Genomic DNA, 21,851 nt, shown 5'->3' on the forward strand with positions numbered 1-21,851 from the left:
CTGTCTTGATATGAATAATAAGCGTAACGGTCTGTTTATGGTAGTACTCGTGACCATAATCTTTCAAAGTAGACGTTGAATGGATCCTATACATAAATCATGTGTTATTTCCGGTAATACAAACACTGTGTGACCATATTTCAGTTGTCAGAATAAGGGACTTGGTTTCAGAGTCATGCCAAGAGACAGATAGTTCAAAATAACCGCAATCGTGCATGTGCGTCAACATTTTTGATACATTTCAGAAATCATCATCGGTCCTGACTAACGTGGAAATGCTGCCCATGATCCTCAAATCCCGTTTTTTTTTTTCCGTTTTCAATGAAATTTGTATTGTCTCTGCAGTCAAAGTTAGGGAAGACGTTTTCACTAACTCACAAGTCATGACAGACATTCTATTTCGTTTGACAGATAAGTATTATACCGTGATGCACGTTCCTTGGGGTTACATAGGTTTTAGACACGCCTGAACTTCCCGGGAGATGTTAAGTGACAAGTATATTATTATTATTATTTTTTTTTTTTTTAACGAGGGATAAACGTGGTATCTTTCTCAGGAGCATCCAGAAAGGAAAGAGTCATCAGAGGTGATTTTCGCCTAGTCGATGCAAATGGAACTCACGAAGGTAATGTTGAGGTCAGAGGTCATCGTCATGGAAACTGGCAACGTGTATGCAGGTATGGAGACTGGGACATCGGCGTGGCCATGTCCATCTGCAAATATCTCGGCTATCGCGGGGCGACCGAAGCCTTCACGAGGAGCCCCTATTCGTCCACAAGTGGCAGCACACACTCAAGAGAGGGCGTGATTTTCCGATGCGTCGAGAGTACTGAGATGGACGGTGGAATCATGTGCGACACCGTGACCCCACCAAAGAGATTATAATCTCTTTGGACCCCACTAACGTTGTGTGGACCGACTGATTCAGCGGGACTTGCATGTTGCAAAGGTGAGTTTCCAGATTTGTCCTCTCCGAACTTCAGCTCCGTTTGGAACATAAATCGATAGGATCTCTGACAAATACAAATGTATATGTATATGCATTTATAAATAGAAAAAAAATATATACATGACGGGTTATATATGCGTTTATATATATATACACACACACACACACACACACACACATATATATATATATATATATATATATATATATATATATATATATATATATATATATATAAAGTGAGAGATATACCATATTCCGCTATACATAACATGCTAATGAGCCTTATTATGCTTCTAAGCAAAATGTTTTGTCTATTCATGATTCATGTTTCCCACTGAAAACAGCTTAGAGTAAAAAAGAAAATATCCAAGTTAACCATGGTTTACTAAAAATTTTCTGAAATTGTGTAACAAGAAATGTAGATTATATTAATTACAAGATATCAACCCTCACTGAATATAGATGTTAAATTTAAACAGTATTGTTGGATATAAAACAAACGTAATATTTTGTTTCATAGGTTTTCTTGCAGTGATAGATGTGCATTAATCATGAATCAAAAATATATGATTCTTTTAATGAGTTTTTGGCTCATTGAGTCATTGGTCCTAATTTGGACCGTCAATGCTAAGCTGAGCTAATGGTCAAAGTTCTGTGTTTGATGGTGTGAAAATTGATTTTGTAAAAAAAAAAAAAAAAAGTTATTCATATTATCTGTTACTCTTTGAATTTGTCTATGATAAATGGTGGTGTGCCGAATCAAATGAAATTAGCAAACGTGGTTCCAATATATAAATCTGGTCCAGAGGAAGAAATATCAAATTATCGACCAATATCGACTTTACCTGTATATTCAATAGTTTTAGAAAGATGTATATATTATGATAGATTCTCTAAAATTTTCAGATACATGAAATTATTGAATAAGTCTCAGTATGGGTTCCGCATGAGGTACTCCACATCTTTAGGTTTGATTCAGTTTACTCCTCGTGAAATTAATGTATATGAAAATAAACAGATTATAGCTGGAAATTTTCTAGATCCAAGCAAAGCATTTGGTACATTAGACCATTATTTATGGTAACATAGGCGTCATATTGAATTGAATTACTGAAACTGCACTGGTCTTACATTCGAGACTACAGTGAACAGTTCCAGCACGTTTATTTTCACATTTCACTTCACATCTGTACGTGAAGTAAACAAAAAAGAAAAACTACAAACAAGCAGTTAGCTAGATACAAAATATAACATAAAGTTGGTCATGACAAGAAAGTGTGTCAGCATAATATTATGCACATAAAAGACAATTCTTTATAACATATTGTGAAATACGAAGGAACCGGAAAAGCAAAGCTTGTGACCGCGGGTTCCAGGAAAAATGTAAATTCGTTTTGCAATGGAGATAGGACACAAAGTACTAATGATGAAACTATAATGAAAGCACTAAGTGAAAGAAATGTGAGAAATGTGCTTCAGCTACAATACGAGTCATACTCAATTTTTCATATTATGCACATACTCAACCGATGTTTTCCTCTCTAAAAGTTTAGAATATCTATTATAATGTATTTCCCCAAATTGCTGTTTTTATGCTTATGTGTTTGCAGTCTCTTGATATGGAATGACATGCCTCACGAAATTAGAATAAGTTTTCTTCATTGAATCAGTTTAAGAAGAGATTTAAGTTGTATTTCTTTAGAAGCACATAACTTGCAGTAACTTCTTCCACGTGTATTTAAAGCAACGTGTTAGCTTATAAAATGTGAGTGTGTGGCGGTGGTGGTGGTGTGTGTGTATTAATGTGTAGATTTTAATTCATTTTGTCATAAGGGCCAACTTTATAAAAGCCAATCAACCTTCCTGTTCACCCCTTTACACTTTTATAATTCTCTTTCCCCGCCAAGGGAGGAGGTTATGTTTTCGTTACCGTTTGTTTGTTCGTCCGTGTGCAAAATAACTCAAAAAGTTGGGAACGGATTTAGATGAAACCTGAAGGAAAGGTTGATAATGATAAGGAACAGATGACTAGATTTTGGGAGTGATCCGGAAACTTTTATGGATTTAATGAAGGATTTTCAATATTTTGGCAGGTAGGGTCAATGAACTTGGAGTTCAAGCTACGTATTTTTTAGGTTTCAATACGCGCACTAAAGTGCGTGCTCTACTGCGAGGCGCACTGCGCAGCCGAGGGGTTAATGACGTAACAAAAGGCTTCTATATTTAGGAATTCGGACGATTTGTAGCATGCATAGGGCCTACGTATGGGTTGAAATCACTGATCTCTATAGAAGAACAAGATTATTGGTGGAAATTAGCTGCTTGGCGGAGGTCTGCGTTCTCAGAGTGCTTCTCTAGTGTTGTTTTCCTACCCTGCATAGGGTTGTATGGTTGACAAGGTGCCAATGTGTGTGTGTGTGTGTGTGTGTGTTTAATTTTGTAAAGCCTTCATTATGTGTTGTTTTACGAAAGTGGTAAATAAAAGAACTTGAACTTTTCGTGAGGCGCACACAGTAAAAAAAAAAAAAAAAAATCAAAATAATCCATCTCCACTCGTTTTGATTAACAGATTCACATGGATTGACCAAAGTGAGAACATCAAGGACCAAAGCTATTTACAACTCGGTAAGGAGAGTTTCCACTTTCCACTCTGTTCGTTTCTTGTCAAGAGATCTGCAGATACTAGCCCAGAACTATGGGAAGGCCAGACTCGATGTTAATGATTCCAAGGGAATGACTCACGTGGGACTTGAAGTAAGTATGTCAAACACTGATGAAGGTATAGATTATCTGCCCTATCCAATGCCATAGATAAAACCAGTGCTGATACTGTTACCGTCAAGGTCGATTCCTAATGTTATAACTCTCATACCAATACTAAAATGGATCTACTGTGGCACAGGGAATAAGAAGGCGGGCCCTTGATCATGTGAGGTTCCTAGTCTGGTCTCCAGACTTTTTGCCAACTCTACTCTGGACCTGGAATGGGATACTCTGGAGAACAGGAGGAGAATTTCCAGACTTCAACTACAAACTTGAAAGTCAGAGGAAACAGCAAAAGTATCCAAGAAAGACGTGCGCAAGTGGATTGCAATCTCTGTGGACTGGAATCTACTTAATGAGGAAACAGTCACGTCTACCTCGCGGTGTAGTTTCCAAACAGAGACCCCGTTTACAGTGCGAGGCTCGGCCTTTTCTCAGTGTAAACCAAAGAGGTTCTATATGTAATAGAGTAAGCGCTCACTATTCAGTGCGTGCAAATGAAAACGGGGCCAATTGAACAGTGGCGCGCGCGCACGAAAGAGGTCGACTACCAGAAGCCTGAACCCGGAAGCGCCTATACACGTAAAGTACAGCTTCGAAGATGGGGTTGGGTTGGAAAAATCGTCCTAATTTTAAGGAAAATCAATATTTGTCCATATGCCTCCGGATTTTATAAGTGAGATACATTCTCAACACAGTATACGTGTTTTGATGAAAAAAGGACTTGCTCTAATGTGTCAAATATGTGCCTTAACATGAAGCCAAAATTGCCAAACAGGCATTCATGCATTCATACTACATTATAAAGACTGTAGAAAGGTACAGTGTATACTCTTTGGTATGGGAGTACTGATTTCACATAATATATGTCACTTAGAAACATCAGACACACATACAACACACACTCCAACACGCATACAGCACATACTCCCACACACACACACACACACACCCACAACAAACACACACACACTCACAACAAACACACACATACGCACACACACGTACACACCAAACCACAATTTTTTTTTCAAATTAATTCCAACACACATACACACACACACACACACAACACACAGTGTGTTTTGTGTGTGTAGGAATTTGAAAAAAAAATGTGGTTTGGTGTGTACATGTGTGTGCGTATGTGTGTGGGTGTGTGTGGGAATGTGTGTTGTATGTGTGTGGGAGTGTGTGTTGTATATGTGTCTGATGTTTCTAAGTGACATATATTATGTGAAATCAGTACTCCCATACCAAAGAGCATACACTGTACCTTTCTGCAATCTTTATAATTCGTATCCGGGTAATTACCCCCGGAGGGCAATTACCCCCCGGCCAAATACTGGTTAGTGGTAAGGTAAGAGTAAAGATTAGGGTTAGGGTTAGGTTTAGGGTTAGGAGTTTGGGTTAGGGTTAGGGTTAGGTTCAGGATTAGGATTAGGATTAGGGCCAGGGGAAGGGTGCGGGGTAATTGCCCAGGGGGTAATTGCCCTAGACCCTTATAATTTATGTAATATGAATGCATGAATGCCTGTTTGGCAATTTTGGCTTCGTATTTGACACATTAGAGCAAGTCCTTTTTTCATCAAAACACATATACTGTGTTGAGAATATATCTCTCTTATAAAATCCGGAGGCATATGGACAAATATTGATTTTCCTTAAAATTAGAATGATTTTTCCAACCCAACCCCATCTTCGAAACTGTACTTTACGTGTATAACTATAGGCACTTCCGGGTTCAGTCTTCTGGTAGTCGACCTCTTTGAAAATGGCGGCGGGTCGTATATGGCCCCGCTTCTGTATGCGAGCGCGCGCTCTATTACATATATAGAACCTCTTTGGTGTAAACGCAAACTGGGCCAAATGCGCGGCCAATTTTAGTCTGGCTTCCTAAACCTCTGCCTGTACTGTTTCTCTATTCAGGATATTAACCCCCTCAACGTCGAAAACTAGTATAGTTTAAGGTGGTTTTGTCCTGCAAAGGATTTTTTCCTTCGGCAAAGGCCTTATGCCACGTAATTCAGTTGGCAAAGGGTCTGAAAACAATACCAAATTGTATTTGTTTACAAGCAGAGCGCCACTGCGACAAAATATAGAAAGGTTTGAATCAAAAGCGAGGCCGACAAAAACGGACAAAATTGCGGGGCCCGGCCTCGCAATTGAGGCTGGGCTCGGCGGCCGCGGCTCGGTCCAGCCCCGCACTGTAAACGGAGTCCTGGACCTCAAATGTGAAACACCTCATCACCCTACACATACACGACCATGCAACGTTGGTGAAGTACATTTAATTCTGAGTATACCGACCGAACGAAACAGAAGCAGACACAGAATCCTTACCACAAAATGCGCACTCGCGACTGACGCCTGTCCCTTCCTTTGTCATGATAATATCCTGGGAAGCAAAATAGCAGGGGAAGACGGTCTGGAAGCCATGTATGAGGTTCTTGGTTCTAGCATGGACCTTTTATTACACATGGACATTCATCATGTCGCTAATTAAAGCATGCCTATGTCTGGGTTAAAATTGTCACAAAAACATTTTAAACGTTCTTTCTTGCTTTGATCTCATGATCTCCGCAGCCGGCAAGCGAGATGAGCTGCAAAACACAACGCAGCTTTGAAAATTATAAAACAAATGTGCAGAAGAAAATAACTGTCCTAAATCAAGGAAAATGCATGTCAGGAGCGGATCCAGGAATTCTGTATGGGGGGGGGGGGGAGGGCGCGACTACTATTTCTGGTGAACCTCCGGGTTTCATTTTATGTTTCTTTTCATTTCTTTTGTTTTTAACGAAAAATAAAGGGGGCGTGCGCCGGTTGCGCCCCCTCGAGATCCGCCACTGCATGTGCAGGTTGTGGTATGTATCACTACTACATCGCGGCCCAAATATCAAATGTCAAATACCAAAATCCAAAATGTTGATACTAACTATAGAAAACTATTTATCTAATTGATTATGATTTGTAATCTCATTTTCCATCTTTTCCGCACATTTTTTTTTTCCAGAGTACAAAGAGACAGCAAAGGGCTCGAGTGGACATGTAGGTCTCACTACTAGGCAAGGTCGTATGTGTGAGCGATAGCGAGCGAGTCTGTAATTTCCAAGCAATACAGGGTGGCCCAGAAAGAACGGAACGCCTAAGATCTTTAATTTCAGCAATATTGTTGCAAATATGTCATTATTTTGCATACTACTAGAAAGACCATTCTTTTTCCGATAGAATGACACCACAAGTTTTTTAATTTTGGTTAATGCGTTATGATTTTAGGACCATTTTTTTAAACCCTTGCAATTTTTAAAATGTGATAATTTTGCACTCTCAGAGAAACCGAAAACAGCGAGAATTCGGCTTGCCATAGAACCAGTAGCCATTCATCTCATTCACAATGGAAACGGACAATGACAATCACACCGTCCGCCCCACATTCCACACATTGTGAACGCTACTGGTTCCATGGCAAGCCGAATTCTCGCTGGTTTCGGTATCTCTGAGAGTGCAAAATGATCACATTTTGAAAATTGCAAGGGTTTACAAAAATGGTCCTAAAATCAACGCATTAACCAAAATGAAAAAAAAAAACTTGGTCTCATTCTATTGGAAGAAGAATAATCTTTCCAATAGTATGCAAAATAATGACATATTTGCAACCATATTGCTGAAATTAAAGATCTTAGGTGTTACGTTCTTTCTGGGCCACCCTGTATAGGGCCTAGACGAAATTAGTCATGTTCTGACGTTTGCTGCTTCTCATCATTGGCATTGTGAATGAGATGCAGTTCTTGCATCGTTTATGGTATCGCCATTGATTGTATTAGCTAACTCTATATATGAAACTAGGTGAGTGTTTCATAGAGCATTGAGAAGATTCCCAGTTTAGAAATACACACCCCATATCATTATAATCCCTTTCATTTAATCCACCGCATTGAATGTGAACCCATTTTTTACATCTTGTGCATTGTAATCACAGATTGTATTTTTCACAGATCTATAATAGAGTAGTTCACGAACGGCTAACTCCGTACCTTGTGAACCACTTATCAATCAACAAAACTAAAATAACAACAAAAATATCACAAATTATTATTAGCATTTACAGTCATACGAATGATAGCTAGTGTCGTGTTGTAAAATCATACACAAACTGCACCGGTGATCAGAATTCCGTTGCATTTTTACCGATTGAAATGAGAAAGTGACGAAAGCCTACCGGATCATTATCTAAATCACTTTCATGGGTTTCCCCGCTTTCCCCGCTTTCTGGGAGGAGGGCAAGAACTCTGCCATCCCATGTCCAGGCTGCAAGAACTTTCTTACAAGACTTCGCTTTTTGAAACAGTTGGGCGTTGCTTGTTTGTCAAGTCTTCATCAATCCCCATTTTCGTTCCTTTGAGGACACGGCGTTTGGATAGGATCATGCTGCTGCGCATGCTATAGGAAACAAATTTGACGATGACTGTTCGAGACCTTTCATTGCGCCTACTGTTGCGTGTCACCCTCCTTGCTGAAGGTGATGAGTTGTCCTCATTCTTCTTCGAAGGAAGTCAATGGGACCTCTCGATGTCATTCTTGGACAGTTCAACTTTCAACTTCTCCCTGGCAATGCGGCAATTCGTAAGAGTCCTCATTAGCTGATTCTTGTATGCCGTGAAAACGGAGGCAATTTTTGAACTATCAGGGATCAAAAGTGGGAAATGTTTTGTGTAACACCTTGTATATTGTTTGGTAACCCTCTCTCTTTCTTCTTGTCACAGAAACCGCCAACTTATTTACCATTCTATATCTTCGGTTGAGATTTGCGTGACCTAAGTGCATAACGGTCTGGCTTCATGATGAATATGGATGCTCTGGATGAATGATTGTTGATATATTATTCTGCCCTGTGCAACATTAGAGGAGATAGACGTTGAGTGAACGTGTTAATATTTGAATAGTTTGAAAAGATGTCTAAAGCCCGCCGCACGCTACACGATTTTGCCGTTACAGTCTTGCCATTTTCTAGTCGTACGACTGAGGGTGCGTTCGAGCGCTCTCCTAAACTAACTGTACCGTACCGTACCCGCGCCAGAGGAGCGCTCGAACGCTCCTAAAGTGTACCGTACCGTACTATACCGAGCCAAAAGTGGACCACTTCCCGATGTGCTCCAAAAGCGTACCAAAGCGCACCAAAAGTTCGTTGTAAAGCATGCGCGTATCACGCGCATACGTCACAATGCAAAGACATCATTCTCTTTGTTCGGAACAGCTGTAAGTAGTTCAAGCGCCAGGTGGATGACATTCTTGCTACAAAAATGTGTGACCTTTTCTAATGGTGGGAACGCTCGCTATAAATATAGGGACTGGGACTCCAAACTCATTTATCATATTAAAATAAACTTAGAATTTCCTTTGTGTGATCTCTTTGCCAAAGCACGCAGGAAAATGCTAAACCTCTTCATCTTGTATATATACTTCATTATTATTGATAGAATTGAAATTATACATCATAATATTATTCGCATGATTTTATAGGAATTATGTAATATTCCGAAACCATATAGCAACTTAAAAGACATAGCGAAGGCATGTATAACAAAGCAAAATAGACCCCCATAAACAAAAACAATACGAAATTAAATTAAATGGACATTAGAAACACACACACACACACATACTGCACGCATATCTAATGTAGCTCCATGTTTCTATTAATGACACTTTGTCAAGTGAACTTACGTCTGAAGTGATGGATCTCATCAGATAATGGTCACAGTGGGGCTTGAAGTAAAAATCTACTTAACCATGCATTGTTGCTTTTTTTTTTCTCTCTGAAACACGAATATCGGCCGCAAAGACATACGAAAAGGAATTAAAATTGTGACGTCGCTGCTTCACAATCAACTCTCCTTTCTCCTTGAATCTAACACGCGTCAAAATGAAAATAAGTATGTAAATCTGTAATCAAATCTTTCAGCACCAATGTATTACATGTCATATCCTAATGATGTACATTAAAGGGTCTGAAATGACAAAATCTCCTCTTCCCAGAGACCATCGATAATCAAGTCTACAAGCGCGATGAACAATGATAATAATAATAATAATAACAATAATAATAATAATAATAATAATAATAATAATATGTTAATAGACATGTAAAGATCATCTTAATAGCTAAGGATATCATCTTGCTTGTTTGCAGGCCAATAGAAGGCTTTTATGGTTCCAACCAATATAATTTTATCTTTTATGAAAAAACAACAACGTGTAAGCATGTAGCATTCAAGAAATTTCAAATTCTTACATCTCTTACTTTCATGAAACGCCCACACTGTGCTATGTGCATGGTTCTTGTTCGTTTCACTTAAATCTTGAACTTGAGGCAGCATTTCACCCTGTAGTAAATACGTGCATGCTCAAAGATGCAAATATGCGTATGATTGAAGGATTACAAATATACATATTTTTCTCTCTTTACAGTTGATGAATGGCTGGAGACTAAACGTATCTGGGATTGTCATTCGCTCAGGTGGACGATGCACAAATGCATACATCATAATCGAGAACGTCGGTACTCTACTTAGCCATTCGGCATGGGGAAAATCCAGCTGCGGTTCTCAGCATTCGGTATGCTACTAGTGTATATTATTATCAAGGAGGTTTGAGAAATGGAGTTCCAACTGACTGTAAATATTCAAACAGCTATCAGTTTTATTTTCTTTTGATGTACAAAAGAATTAAGATGTGTCGGTGACGATCATTACATCAAAGAAAGACTGCCGTGAAGCGTGAACAGTCCATGTATATTAGGTCCATGGTCCGTTGCAAAATCTTGTGGATCGAACTCCTCTCTCATTTTTTGAGCAATTGACCCCAAATTTGGCAAGTGTAACCGCTATCAAAGGTAGATGTGCAACAAGACACCTTTTCGTGAGTATCGCATAATGCGTTGCCATGGCAACGGCATATTTTCACAACTACTCGAGCTACTCTCTCATCTTTTGAGCAATTGACCCCGAATTTAGCATATGCGACCGCTATCAAAGGAAGATGTGCAAGACACCTTTTTCGTTAGTATTGGATGAGTTGCCATGGCAACAGCAAATTTTTGGAAAATCTTACATGTTGTTGATCGAACTACTCTCTCATTTTTTTTTTGAGCAATTGACCCTAAATTTGGCATGTGTGACTGCTATCAAAGATAGATGTGCAAGACGTCTTTTTCGTTAATATCGCAAAATGCATTGCCATTGCAACGAGAGAGGAGTTCGATCCACAAGTTTGTAAAAACTTGTGGATCGAACTACAGTTCTCATTTTTTAAACAATAAACTTAAAATTTAGCAGTGTGACCGCTATCACAGGCAGATGTGCATGACAAATTTTTCATGAGTATTTCATAATGCGTTGCCATGGCAACGGCAGATTTTCATAAAAATCTTACAAAATGTTGTGGATCGAACTACTCTATCAATTTTGTAGCAATTCAGTTTGAATTTGGGATATGTGATCAATATAATGTGTAGTTGTGCAAAACACCTTTGATGTGTGCGTTAATAAATCTGTTGCCATGGCAACAGCAGTTTTTCTTTTACCAATCATGCAAAAATGTGTGGATTAGCCTCATGACTCCTTCAGATTTTAAGCATTTGGCTTGAAAATTGGCACATGTCACCACTATGCTACGTAGATGTGCAAACTTACTCTTTCGTCATTGTTGATCAATGCGTTGCCATGGAAACGCATGGTTTGAATGAAATCATACGAATATATTGTGGATAAAATCTTTCGTCAGTGTTTGACGATGCGTTGCCATGATAACAGTTGTTGTTGTTTTTCTACTTAAAAACTACAAAAATATTGTGGATTTAGCTAATTCCCCTAGTCTTTAAGCATTTAGCTTGAAATTTCGCACTTACGCACATAATTATGTCCACTGTGGTACGTAGATGGGTAAACATAATCTTTCGTCAGTGGTGATCAATGTGTTGCCATGGTAACGGCATATCTTGAATGAAAATCATACAAAAATATTGTGGATTCAGTTAACTCCCTAAGTCTTTGAGCATTTGGCTTGAAATTTTGCACATGTGACTACTACAATATATAGATGTGCAAACTTAATCTTTCGTCAGTGGTGAACATTGCGTTGCCATGGAAAAAGCATAGTTTGAATGAAACCATACGAATATATTGTGGATATAATCTTTCGTCAGTGTTTGACGATGCGTTGCCATGATAACTTTTTTTTTACTTAAAAACTACAAAAATATTGTGGATTCAGCTAATTCCCTTAGTCTTTAAGCATTTAGCTTGAAATTTCGCACATAATTATGTCCACTGTGGTACGTAGATGTGTAAACATAATCTTTCGTCAGTGGTGATCAATGTGTTGCCATGGTAACGGCATATCTTGAATGAAAATCATACAAAAATATTGTGGATTCAGTTAACTCCCTCAGTCTTTGAGCATTTGGCTTGAAATTTTGCAAATGTGACCTCTATTAATATAGATGTGCAAACCTAATCTTTCGTCAGTGGTGAACAATGTGTGGCCATGGTAACATCTTTTCACTAAAAAGCATACAAAAATATTGTGGATTCAGTTAACTCCCTCATTCTTTGAGCATTTAGCTTGAAATTTGGCACATGTGACCACTATAGCATATATATGTGCAAACTTAATCTTTCATTAGTGTTAAACAATGCGTTACCGTGGTAACAGCATTGTTACCAAAAAGCATAATAAAGATATTGTGGATTCAGCTAACTCCCTCAGTCTTTGAGCATTTAACTTGAAATTTGGCATACCTGACCACTGTGGTACGTAGATGTGCAAACTTAATCTTTTGTTATTGTTGATCAATGCGTTTCCATTGTAACAACATATTTTCAATGAAAATCATACACAAATAGTGTGGATTCAGGAACCTCCCTCAGTCTTTGAGCATTTGGCTTGAAATTTGGCACATGCAACCACTATAGTACAGAGATACACAAACTTCGTATTTCATTATTGTTGAACAATGTGTTACCATGGTAACAGTGCATTTTGAATGAAAATCATACTTACATTTCGATTCTCCTAACTCTCTCCGTTCTAGAGGATTTTGGCTTCAAATTTGGCACATGTTACTTCTACATTACCTAGATCATCTTTTGTGCAGGCCATTCCCCCTCCTCCATTTCGGGGGGGGGGGGGGGGGGGGGATGCATCCCCCACCCCTCCCCTGGGATTTACGCCCATAGTAAATTGCAACCATTATAGTGTACCTAAAACTTTCGAAGGAACATATATATATATAAAATTTTTGTCCCCGCCGAACGAGTTCGAGCAGGGGACTATGAAACGGGCTCCGTACTTGTGTGTGTGTCTGTGCGTCCGTCCGTCCGTCCGTCTGTCTGTCCGTCCGTCCGTCTGTGTGTGCGTCCGTGTGTGATCAAAATGTTCAATTTGCTACTTCTCTGTCATTTATGAGCCAATTTTGATTCTGTTTGCTTTCTATGATAGCACTACATGGGAGCTTTGAAACTTCTACACAGAATTTCAGTTGTGACCTTTGACCTTGACCTTTGACCTATATTGTACATTTTGCTACAAAATGCTACTCCTTCGCCATATCTAACCCGATTTCGATTCCGTTTGCTTTATGTGATGGCACTAGGTGAGGACTTAAAAACTTCTAAACAGAATTTTGACCTTTGACTTCTTTGGCCTTTGACCATGATTTTTGACCTATATTGTACATTTTGCTACAAAATGCTACTTCCGGCGGGGACATATATTACGCACCGCGTAATTTCTACTTTTCCTTGTTTTTTCGGTTACGGTAAGGAAAAAAAAATCACTCAGTCAAAATAGCAAAATCCAACCATCCAACCAAACAAACACACAAAGCAAATAAAGAAAACAAACCACGAAAAAAAAATAGATATGTAATTCAATTAACAATGCTACTCTAGCCAAACTCATGACTGACATAGCAAATTTGGTATTTTGATACATGTACAAACATCAAGTGGCGTATTCTACAATACATGGACTTCTACACTTCAAACATCGTTTCATCACTGCAAGACTCGTGAACTACGACAGACTAGTGTGCGTCTTGGAATTAGGCGGGTGTTTGTCTTTTGTTTTGTTTTGTTTTTAAGAAAAATAAATCTCCCGAAAACAATTATTTTTCATTAAAAGTGATGTCTCTCATTTCCTTTGCAGGTTCTTTCGTGTGGCAGCGGATCAAATTGGCCCAACGAGACCAAGGTGGTTTACCTGAGAAAATATCCAGTCCCGCTCTACGGACTTCTACTTTACATCCAAGATTTCGGGGACTGCGACTATGTGCAAGTTGAGTTGTTACACGTCATATGAAACGCGTTTAAATCATACCTTTTATCGATCACACCTTTAGGGACATCGACTAGAAAGGATCGAAATGATCAGGATGAAATAGCACTTAAAGATATTGCTAGCCTTGTTTAAGAAAAAAAGATCGTTGTGTAAAACACTGTTTCTATCGTAAAACCTTGCTCGATTAACATCAATGCGGTTGGTCTTTTACAAGTCAGAGATAGCTCACAGAGCTAAAAGAAACGGTAAATGGCAATAATCTATATTCAAACTGACCGAGATAAATAAAACATCGTTTTGTTATAAAACGCAATATGTAGGGCCTACTCTTCGTTTCTTGTAATAGTATATAATCCGAAGATTTTTCTGTAAATATAATCTCTTGCGATCGTAATTCCATAAGGCTTTTAAATTATCGAAGTTATGATGAAAGAAGCAATTGATATTACAGTGCAAAAGACAAATAGAGTTAAAGCATTATCTAAGCCAATGTTTAAAGTGAACAATCATCTTCTTTTCTTTTTTTTTCGACATCCGTCGTGCAGCGTGAGTCGTGCATCATTGCAGATCGAACTCGGGTGTTTGTTGGTACATGACGGATTGTACCTGAACTTTCTGGTCTTTCTATTTGAATTCCAAAACCCATGTTCAGATTATAAGAATCTTTATAAAGAGGCAAAGATCTTCATATTTAGAAGCAGTGCAGTCAAGTCAAATTTCATGCAGATACTTTCGAGGTAAAGAATAAGTAACAATGGCAGTAATGGCGGTGCCATTGGGCACTAGGGCGGGATGGGGAAGAGAGGATGTAAACAAGGTTGGGTGAGCCATGCATACCTAGCGATGAATGGACATTTCTTTGTCTCCATCAAAATATATACATGTAATAGGATTTGTTTTTCTTTACTTTCTTCTGTATCTTTATTTTTATTCCCCCCCCCCCCCCTTTTCAACCGAATTGGTGGAAATCATTCTTAGAGGTAGGCCTCACAAAGTTGTTTAAGTGGTTCCGGCAGCCCGAAAAAGATCCAGCCTCACTATGTATGAAGAGTTTGTTCGCAAACACCGATTAAGTCCATTTTGTTCAATTCTTTAAATCAAGATTTTTTTTTTTCGGTACTATGTTGGCGTAGCATGCGGATAATATAAAGAAATTTATAAAATTCCGTAAAGGAGGAGGGGGACGCAAAAATTATTTCTGGTGCTATTTTCGTGCTTTATGTCGTTTTTCTTTATTCTATTTTATCTTCTTCTTTTTTTTTTTAAACAAAGAATAGAGAGGGGGCGCGCGCCCGGTGCACGACTTTCCGGATCCCCCACTGCCTACATAACAGAATGTTTTGTGTAAATTTCTGAAATCTACAGAGAAAATGGGGATTTTGTGCTTTTCACTGTGTTTTGCGTTGCAAGCCCATAAATCCACTTCTCATTATGTTGAAAGAAAAAAAAAAGCCAGTAAGTCCGTGGCGCGGTATAGAAACAGTGCCTTGCACAGCTTACAAATCGAATTACTTCCTCAGCTTTTCCGAGGTGCTCATGAAATTTATCACACACATTAGTTATAGGGTGAAGATGTGCTGGACAGTTTTTTTTTTTTTTTTTTTTTTGCGTGTGTGTTTTGGAAACTGCGTTGTCATGGTAACGGCATATCATGGCAATAAATCTGGGGACTGTTTTTGCGGATTAAACTCTCTACTTTCTCATTTTTTTAGAGTATTGATCAGAAACTTTAGAACGCACATTGGTCCTGGGAAAAGTTTTGCAAATCACATTTCTTGATGTGTCAGAAACTATGTTGCCATGGTAACGGCATATTACGGCGATAGATCGGAAAAATACTAGGGATTGAAGAAGTTCCACATTTTTTTTTTTTTTAAATCTGTTCACAAATCTTGGCACACATATCAGCGTCGCGGTAACAATGTGTAAGATGTATTTTTTTTTTTCGAATTCATCGGAAACTGCGTTGCCATGGTAAAAAAACATATTACGGCAATACGGCATATGGCAACAAATCGGGAAAATATTGAGGATCAAAGAACTTCTTTATTTATTTTTCAAGCAAAATGCTTGGTACAAAGATTGGTGTCAGAGTGACTATGTACTTTTGACGAATGTGTTGCCATGGTAACAACATTATGGCAATAAATCAGGATAAAATATTTCGGATCAAACTACTTTATCATTTCTTGAGCAATGCTCATGAGGAGCCAGACACATTTGTTGAAAGTGTTGAAAACTACGTTGCCATAGTAACGGCGTATTCTTCATATCTTAAAAGCTGGACAGTCTTCTGTCATATGCCCCCATCCTCAGTATTATCTATCATGTATGTAGATCAGCACGCAGTCGCGACGTCGGCGCGGCAGCCTGCATGCTATCTCGAAGTCCTTATTGTGCGTGTGTGCACATGATACCTACTGTAACAGCATGCATGACACAGCATAAGGCAGAAATTTTGAAATCATCTGGCACATTAACACGACTCGTTGATTGGCTGACAAGCTTATGCAAACAAAATAAGATGATGTTTATCGGTTTTTACAACAAAACGCTGATTTTTAGAAAGAAATTATTCGAGTTATATTGCGTTTTGCTACAAACTAATCTTATCTTCAGAGCGGTGCCACAATTACTTAATCACAGTATACATTGATTTTCAAGAAAATGGACTTATCAGGTTTTTTTTGTGAAGAAACTCTTCATATACATATAAAGGCTGGGGTGGGGCTTGGAGATAAAAAAGAGATCTATTGCCAAGGTTGATATTACAACAACAAAATGCCAAGGGTACTAATTACATAAAAACATGCAATCAAATGTAAGTCAGAAGATCGGACATAGACCTACGTGAGGCATCAGCCAATCAGAATCGAGTATTCAAAGACTTCGTTATGTCTGGGGCCCGTTGCATAAAACTCCAACCGGACTTTTTTCCGGTTGAAATCACAAAATTCCGGTTGGAAGCTCCCAACCAGAGTTTTTATGCAACGGATTTTACATTCTTAGGTTAGCAACCTTAAAAAATTCAGGTTGGGTAAATCCCAACCTGAATTTTCTAAGGTTGCTAAAAAAGTTTTATGCAACGGGACCCTGATCTCTACCTTAATGCAACAGGGCCCCGAGCACATTTTACGCAAATCACACCACTGACGAATACTGAAGAATGCAAAACAAACACATGTTCAGTGTTGGATCTAATCAACTTCATTGCAAACTGTTATAGGAACGATACATGAATCAAAATACATGTACAACTGTGGAACTTCTAATCATACTGAGAGTAAAATGGCACATTTGTACGGTTATACATTGCATTGTGTTGGCACACATTCTACACTGATGTTAGATAACTTAACCCAAAGACTGAGAGAATAATATAGGTGACAAAAACATCTTTACATGTACTGAAAATACCACAGGATGGTTCGATCTGAAGGGTCATGGTTACCTTAAATCATTTTCATACTTTGATGAGAGCTAATATTGCACTTTTGATGTCAGACTATTTCACTAACTTTATAAATGCTTGATCAAAACAAGAAAACAACCAAAAACATACAATTAACTTTCTCTATTCTTCATTGAAAGTATATCTTTTTATATAATTATATTTCTGGACTGTATGATGTCACTGATGAAGGGAAAGAATTGGTTGAGAACATCTCTAGCCAATGTGTATATGTTGAGCTCATTATTATTTCTATCACTTTCTTCTACATGTAACAGGCCTACTCTAAACAAGCTCCAACTGCCTGAAAAAATACATAAAACAGATGCAGTCAGTTGCAGCCTGTTTTTAAAGGACAAGTCCACCTTCACATACATGTGGATTGAGTGAATGTAGCAATATTAGTAGAACACATCAGTCAGAGTTTGAGGAAAATTGGACAATCCGTTGAAAAGTTACGAATTTTTGAAGTGTCTGCTCAGTCACTGCTGGATGAGAAGACAACTACAGCTGATGATGTCACATGCATACAACAGTATAAGAAAAATATAAAGAGAATTTCACAAAATGTTACTTTTTGAAAAAAGTGCACATTTCCTTGACTTGTCACTGATGTAGGGCCTATGTTAAGGGTAATATTATTCCCTCTGCCTTCTGAAAGAGGAAAGTCGAGCATTCTGTTATTATGCAAGAAAAGTGAAAATATGTTGAATTTTCGTTATATTTTCTTTATATCGTTGTACGCATGTGACATCATCAGCTGTAGTAGTCTTCTCATCCAGCAGTGACTGAGCAGAAATTTCAAAAATTCATAACTTTTCAACGGATTGTTCAATTTTCCTCAAACTCTCACTGATGTGTTCTACTAATATTGCTGCATTCACTCAATCCACATGTCTATTATGAAGGTGAACTTGTCCTTTAAGTTTGGGGGGGGGGGGTGGAGAGCACGGGAAGCATAATCACGTAAGAAATGCTCTGCCCGCCACTTAGCGATTATCAAGTGGAGTCTACTGTGCTACACATCAATATGAGTCCTGGAACAAGAGCAAGGGGGGGGGGGGAGGGAAACACCCTCTTCTCCATGTCAATGATCTATGAACGAGTGAGCTTGAGTAATAAAATAGAGCATATTTCAAAGAATAGGGGAATAGACAGTGATCTGACTGAAGTATGGTCACCACCTGAGGCATTCAGTGATACATGTGCAAGGGAACCTGGTTATGAGGACCTAAAAACTACAATTCCCTTGTTATATCAGGTGTCTCACTATTTGATGGTACAAATACAAAAAGATACATAGAGTTAGAACTTAAAAATCACCTCGTTAAAAGGTTCTGTAACATCAGTTTTCTCACTATATCAAGGTACCAAAATAAAGAATATAAAGAGTTGTGACCAGCAAAAGGACCTTGTTGTAACAGGGTTGTGTTATATCTGACCTCTTTATAACAAGGTTCCAATGTATACACTTTCAGGATGCATATTTCTTTGGGTTACTACAGGCGACTCCCGTTAAGATGAAGTCCTCGGAACTGACAGTTTCGTATATCAAAATTTGCTATAGCAGAACAAATCAACTGTATAAAGATGTTCAGATGATAATTTTGGGACCTGAACTCAACTTTCTGGATTAAAAATGTTCAAAATGTTTTGACATGAGTGCACTGTAATTAAAGATAGAAGAAATGTTTACCATAATCAATAAATGTTTAGCAATATGGTGTGATGAAGCATAGTGGCACGTTCTGAAGACATGATTCAGCAGTGCCCAATAGGATAAAATTTAGTCAGTTAGTCAATGACTGTTTAAGCAATGTGTTGTGTTCTCAAAACTCGCTTATAATAAAATAATGTGTACCTTGGTGAATTTGCCTTTCATTCAGTGTCGATTTCTTGTGCCATGGAACCACAATGGATGCATCATTAACATTCTTTGTAAAGTTTTAAAGAAAATGTGATGCATGAACATGTGATGGATGTACTAACCCGTACTGCTAGAAATAATGTCCTAGAGAAAATGGGACATCGGAACATCACTGTAATCTTAAATCTAATATCAAGTGAAACACGTCTGCCTGGAGTTGCATTATCAAGTTACAAAAAAAAAATAACAAAAGGAACAATCCCTGTGTTTGTATGTTTTGTGCAATAACACTGTTATCATACTTTTGAATATGCTAACTACTAGTATTAAAGTAGAGACCCCCCACATGATGAGTGTTTTACACCTACAGCACAGAAATACCGTGCACATGCACAATTTGTACCATGATCATTATAAAGATAGTTTTGAATACGATGAGCACATTGGACAAAAAAAAAAACCAACAACCCACAAACAGAAGTAACATAAATATTCATACATTTATCTCACAATGTTGACATATAGTGTGACATGATTACAGAAGTCACGCAGTGCTCACACTTTTTTTTTTATACTTCATCAACTTTCAGTCTACATTCTTGATCCAAACTTGCCAAGAGTGGAAAAGTTTATATACGAGTTTTAATTTCAAATGCAAATGAGAAATACCGTAAGATATATATTGTGGCATCTTCAATGTCTCAAAACTAAAAATGAAAGGAAATGGGCAATTATGGGTGTCAACAAAATCCAAGGATTTTGCTACTCCAAGACTGACTTCTAATTTACCACTTCACTAATCTGCCACTACAATTATCTATTCTTATTTTTTTTCTTCTCTTTGTTGGTTCAGATGAGAATGCAAAGCATATCTGAACTTCCCTGAGATGAATGTAAGGACACTGTTTCATAATGTGGTCACTCATCAGTTCCCCTAAAAATATTGAGTTTTGCCAGCTGTGCTGTACAAAGATGTTCAGAGAGGATGAAGGTACGCGTACCATTATTCAAAAGTTTTGAAAATCATGCCATCAGGTATTAACAAATATTACCATACTGGTAAACTGCTTTTGAAATATTAGGCTGATACTACATTGATGCATGCATATATTCATGGTAAATCCAGACATCCAAATATTTTTCAACTCTTTTGAAGCATTTCTAACAATCATTTTTTAACCACAATTTCCTTATTTCACTGCTTCCGTTATTTACATATATTAAGAGACACTGGTACTGCATGGGAGTGTGTGACTCATGTTGTACAAACTGGAAGATCTTTGAGGAATGCCTTCGAAAATGTCCTTTCTACAAGCACTGATGACATGCATTATACATATGTACTATGAAGAAAAGATGCCAGAGTTAACCCACTGGAAAAAAAGTCCCTGAAATGAATAAGCAGTTTGCACAATTCCATAAACATAATTGATTTATTTCTTTCATATATCCTAGACAACTTTTCTCTTAACTTTTCTGTGACATATCTTTTTTTTCTCTCAGCTTTATTCACTTTCTCCATTTCTTGTGTAAAATGTCGAACTATAATGTATAATGTATAAATAATGAATATTTGCATTTTGATCATTACAAGCTAACAGACGCATATGATCTTTACGCACCTGGTAATAAACTTTTTCCCCACATTTGTTTTCAGCACAGACAAATCCTCTCGATCCCACCACCTTAAAATGCCATTCACACTGTGTACCAGGGTATGGCCCATGGTGATAATAAAGTTAAAGAGAAGCTTGCCACTGAGACCTGTCCTGTGTCCATGTCTCACACCCAGCACTGTTTAAAGTCACATCTGAACCCCATGTCTTTGGATTATGACGAGGCAAGAAGGTCACACTAGAATAGTAAAATGGAAGTAAGAATACATCATCTGGACAATTCCTTTACACAGACATCACAAACAAAAGACTGAAGAGGATCTACAAAATTCAACCACTTTTGCAAAGCTAGTGACAACTGCACAACTGATTGACTTACTTCAACTCTGTACATCCTATGAGAGAGAGAGAAAGAAAAATAAGAAAAACTTGAGAGAAAATATTCACGTGGTTGTATGGCAACTTCCATATATGACAACTTATGATCCTGACACTTTGCCCTTTTTGTGTTTAGATATTTAAAGACACGTAAAGATTAGCAAGCTCTCTCAGGTGTAGCAATGTGCCTCAGTCCAACAGGAAGACCATGGGGACACAAAAGGGATGAATGAGATAAGGTAATATCTACTCAATATAATCAGTTTCCAGACATCTGGGCCAATCAGGCAAAAAAAAAAAAAAATCCCCAAAACAAAAACAAAAAATAAATACAAAAAGCACTCCAGTAGATGTGCAATCGATAAAGACGAACGGTAAAGGTTGATTTCATGACAAGTGATTTGGCTCATGCAAGAGGTCCTATGTCAATAATAGTATACAAATAATGGATATTTATGAGTGCAATGGAAGGAATATTTCATGAGGTG

The 21,851-nt window shown here is 38.0% G+C and overlaps 1 protein-coding gene across 1 annotated transcript; it reads left to right on the forward strand.

The window, feature by feature from the left end:
- The first annotated feature begins 900 nt into the window (after positions 1–900).
- On the forward strand, positions 901–14,138 carry LOC140230323 (uncharacterized). The gene is made up of 4 exons (XM_072310477.1): positions 901–950; positions 3,523–3,707; positions 10,182–10,328; positions 13,920–14,138. Exons 2-4 carry the CDS (start codon positions 3,687–3,689, stop codon positions 14,070–14,072), a joined length of 321 nt encoding a protein of 106 aa, XP_072166578.1. The 5' UTR covers positions 901–950; positions 3,523–3,686; the 3' UTR covers positions 14,073–14,138.
- The last annotated feature ends 7,713 nt before the right edge of the window (positions 14,139–21,851 follow it).

The sequence above is a fragment of the Diadema setosum genome, chromosome 7 (assembly GCF_964275005.1).
Source record: "Diadema setosum chromosome 7, eeDiaSeto1, whole genome shotgun sequence".
NCBI classification, from domain to species: Eukaryota; Metazoa; Echinodermata; class Echinoidea; order Diadematoida; family Diadematidae; genus Diadema; species Diadema setosum.

Excerpts from the sequence above, each read along its gene's own strand:
- LOC140230323 (XM_072310477.1), top strand. The coding sequence starts at position 3,687 with ATGACTCACGTGGGACTTGAA. Across the intron at positions 3,708-10,181 it reads TGACTCACGTGGGACTTGAA|TTGATGAATGGCTGGAGACT; the intron begins GTAAGTATGTCA and ends CTCTCTTTACAG. Across the intron at positions 10,329-13,919 it reads GCTGCGGTTCTCAGCATTCG|GTTCTTTCGTGTGGCAGCGG; the intron begins GTATGCTACTAG and ends TTTCCTTTGCAG.